Below are 3,429 nucleotides of genomic sequence, written 5' to 3'. Positions count from 1 at the left end.
ATAAGAAGAGGACGTAGTCGCCATGACGTCTCTCATCGGTTTGTGGACAGTTTGAAGCCTCGAGTTTTTTCACACTTTTGTCCATCGCCATCTTGTTTTTTTTTGTGATCAGTGAACAGGAAGTGACCATATCTGGACTGAGGAGGAGTGACGTAGAGATGCTGTATACGTCACTGGTAGAGACCTGTCAATCAGCGTGTAGCCCCGCACTAAAGCATCCCCTGCTTTATGGTCTGTGTGACTCTAAATGGACCATAATGTACTAAATGAACATCATGCTGTATTGAAGAAGACTTGAAACTAGAGATTGAGACCATAAACTCATGTTTACAATGTTTACTGAGGTAATAAATCAAGAGAGAAGTAGAGTCATTTTCTCATAGACTTCTATACAACCAGAGGAGTCACCCCTGGTGGACACTAGAGAGAATGCAGCTTTAACACATGAAGCTTTGAAAAAAGCTTTTGTCTCCTGGTTCCAATGTGGTTTCCGCTAACAAGCTACACAAAGATTAGCATTGTGCTGTAACTAATTAGCTTTAGAAACGACATCCTCTGTCTTCAAAGTGAAGCACTTTGAAGACACGGACTCCCGAAGAAACTTTGTATTTCACCCGGATGGTGGTGGTTCAGCAGGGCGTAGAATGGTGGTGGTTTAGCAGGATGTAGGATGGTGGTGGTTTAGCAGGACGTAGGATGGTGGTGGTTTAGCAGGACGTAGAATGGTGGTAGTTTAGCAGGATGTAGGATGGTGGTGGTTTAGTAGGACGTAGGATGGTGGTGGTTAGGATTAGGGATAAATTATCATCAGTTACATAATCATGTTAAATTAAGATGGATGTCAACAGTGACATGTGTTTTCACTGTGAATCTGTGAGCTTCTGGACCTCTGATGTGTTTTTAATTCTGTTAAACATTGTGTTTAAATATTTGATGTATCTTTATTCTCATAAATGAAGACGATGGACTGAAGAGATCTTTTTTAGTCTCACAGAGACGCTTCTCTGACGTTTCTGTCTTTGTATCTCCGTCATCTTTTCTTTTTTTCTACTTCCCATCAGTCCGGACAGTTTCTCACCATTAAGGGCTTTTTAATCCCCCAAAAAATCCTCTTGAGATTCTGAGTCCGTCTGAACTTTACCTGAAATAAAGAGTGAAGATCAGCTGATGTCTGTTTGCTTTGACTTCTTATACTTTTGTAAACAGTTCATGTAATTTACTGCTTACATTGCCTATGAACAGAACGATACACTTCCTCTGAATATGAAATATGAAAATACGTTTCAAAAGAAAAAAGGAAAGAAAGAAAGAAAGAAAAAGAAAAATAGATGAATAAATAAATGAATACATGGATAAATAAAATTAAATATAAATTAAATATAGAGAGAGAGAGAGTTTGAGGAAGACAGTAGCTGTGCAATGAGAAAATAAGATAATGGGGAAATATTTTTATAAATTATAATACATGTAGTGTATTTAAGAAAAATTATATAATTATAAAATAGCTATAACTTTGTAATTCTGTTTAGGCCAGCAGAGAAGGCCTTGAAGGCCCTGACGGCCCGCCACTGGTTAAACTGTGATCAGCTGATATTAACTCTGGACTAACCTTTCTCTTCTTCTTCTTGATCTCTTTCAGTTGAACCGTTGAAGAGTTTTGTTGGAACATCTACTAAACTAAAGCACATCTGTTAGTAAAGAGACTTTCTACAAAATAAAAGCATCAGAGACACTCAAACTGTCCAGATGTTAATAATAAACATGATCACTGTAGTGATATTTAATTCTGCCCCACCATCATTTGTTTTGTGTTGTTGTGTCAGTTCATATTTTTTAATTTAATTCTTTACTCTATTTGTCATAAATTTGGTAAATATTTTAGTTTATATTTTATTATTTTCATTTATTTTTATTATTTTGTTTCATTAGCCCTTTCTGATTCACTGTTTTCATTATGTGTTTTTCTTGAAGTAGTTAATAGTTAATAAAGCAGAAACAGATTCTTTAAAGTTAATTTCAGTTCAGTTTTATTTTTTACAGATCTCAGATCGAGTCCCTGAACGCCTCAGTGTGACCGAGGAGTTCACATCTCGTGAGACTTACTCCGCCCCTGCGCTCGTGCTGTTTGGTGGGTGTTGTTGACCTCATCTTCAGGCAGATCTCGCGATGTTTGGCCGACTGACGGCGTTTGGAAATGGAGTCGGAGGGGGCGGGGTGCAGCAGAGATGTTTGGAGGCTCTTTTTTTTTTAAATATAAAATTATTTATTTAAATAAAAATGGCCGCCGTGGAGAGCGGAGAGGAGAGACTGTAAGTGTTTTTTTTGTTTTTTTTACATTTCATCCTCCCGTTAAAGCTCCGCCGCTTCCGACCACCGCACACCGACTTCTGTTGTGTGTTTTTATTGAAGTAAAAAGTGCGTTGATTTGTGCCCCGGCCTGTCTCCGTGGAGCGGGGTTTAGCGGGAATACGTCACCAACTTATTTAGCTAAGTCTGGTACTTTAGCTGCTGCTGTTGCTAGCGCTGTTAGCTTTATATTTCCTCCGTAGCTAAGGCGGACTTCCACACACAACTAACCCGGGATGGAGGTCAGGTCGGCGGCGGAGAGGAGGAGAGGTGTCCGTCAGACGAGCAGCGAGCTAACAGGCTAACGTTAGCATCACAGAATGTTTTCATCCGGCTGTTTAGACTGCTGTTACCCTGTTCACTAACCCGGGTTACCCTGTTTACTAACCCGGGTTACCCTGTTCACTAACCCGGGTTAGTGAACACACGTCATATAACTCATATCCGCTGCCTCAGTGCCGCTGAGCCAGGCTCTCTGTGTGTGTGTGTGTGTGTGTGTGTTGGAGTTTAACCTGCATCATCACATCAACACGGGTTCTCAACCTGAGGGAAGAGACCCGGTGAGGGTCCAGGGTTATGAGGGTCAGGACCAGAGAAAGAAGAAGTACTAAAGTATTATCAGCTAAATGTACTTAAAGTAACACAAGTACTCGTTATTGTTATTCATTTATTGTCACTAGTTAATATATATATATTTAAATGTTTGTCGAAGTCTAATTACATATACTTTGTGTACTATTGTAGTAGATTAGTATATAAATACTAACAAATTAAACTTTGCATTTTCAATCGTAGTAGAGTAGAAGTGTAAATACTAAAGTAAAGTACAAGTATGTCAACGGTGTACTTAAGGACAGTACTAACAGTGTAAATATATGAATACATGAATATATAAACACATGAATAGTCTCGTCGGTCGATCGTTTCACATCTTTTGAAGCAGAAATCGATTATTTTTTCATTTCTTGAACTTTTGAATTTGAAGATGTAAAGTTTCACTCTGAGAAGTAGTGATGCTGGTTTATTATACTTTATATATATATATATATATATATATATATATATATATATATATATATATTC

At 38.1% G+C, this 3,429-nt stretch overlaps 1 protein-coding gene across 1 annotated transcript in view; it reads left to right on the top strand.

Annotated features, from left to right (window-relative positions):
* The first annotated feature begins 2,205 nt into the window (after positions 1-2,205).
* The window catches only part of LOC116377376 (chromatin modification-related protein eaf-1-like), a 9,315-nt gene continuing 8,091 nt past the window's right edge, over positions 2,206-3,429 (top strand). The window contains exon 1 of the mRNA XM_031839001.1: positions 2,206-2,309. Within this exon, the coding sequence (XP_031694861.1) occupies positions 2,278-2,309 (32 nt within the window). The 5' untranslated portion in view covers positions 2,206-2,277. The remainder of the gene's footprint in view (positions 2,310-3,429) is intronic.

This window comes from Anarrhichthys ocellatus, unplaced genomic scaffold, assembly GCF_004355925.1.
Source record: "Anarrhichthys ocellatus isolate YVR2014 unplaced genomic scaffold, GSC_Weel_1.0 scaffold1175, whole genome shotgun sequence".
NCBI classification, from domain to species: domain Eukaryota; kingdom Metazoa; phylum Chordata; class Actinopteri; order Perciformes; family Anarhichadidae; genus Anarrhichthys; species Anarrhichthys ocellatus.
Note: the sequence above shows the minus strand (reverse complement) of the source record. Positions and strands in the feature narration are given on the sequence as shown.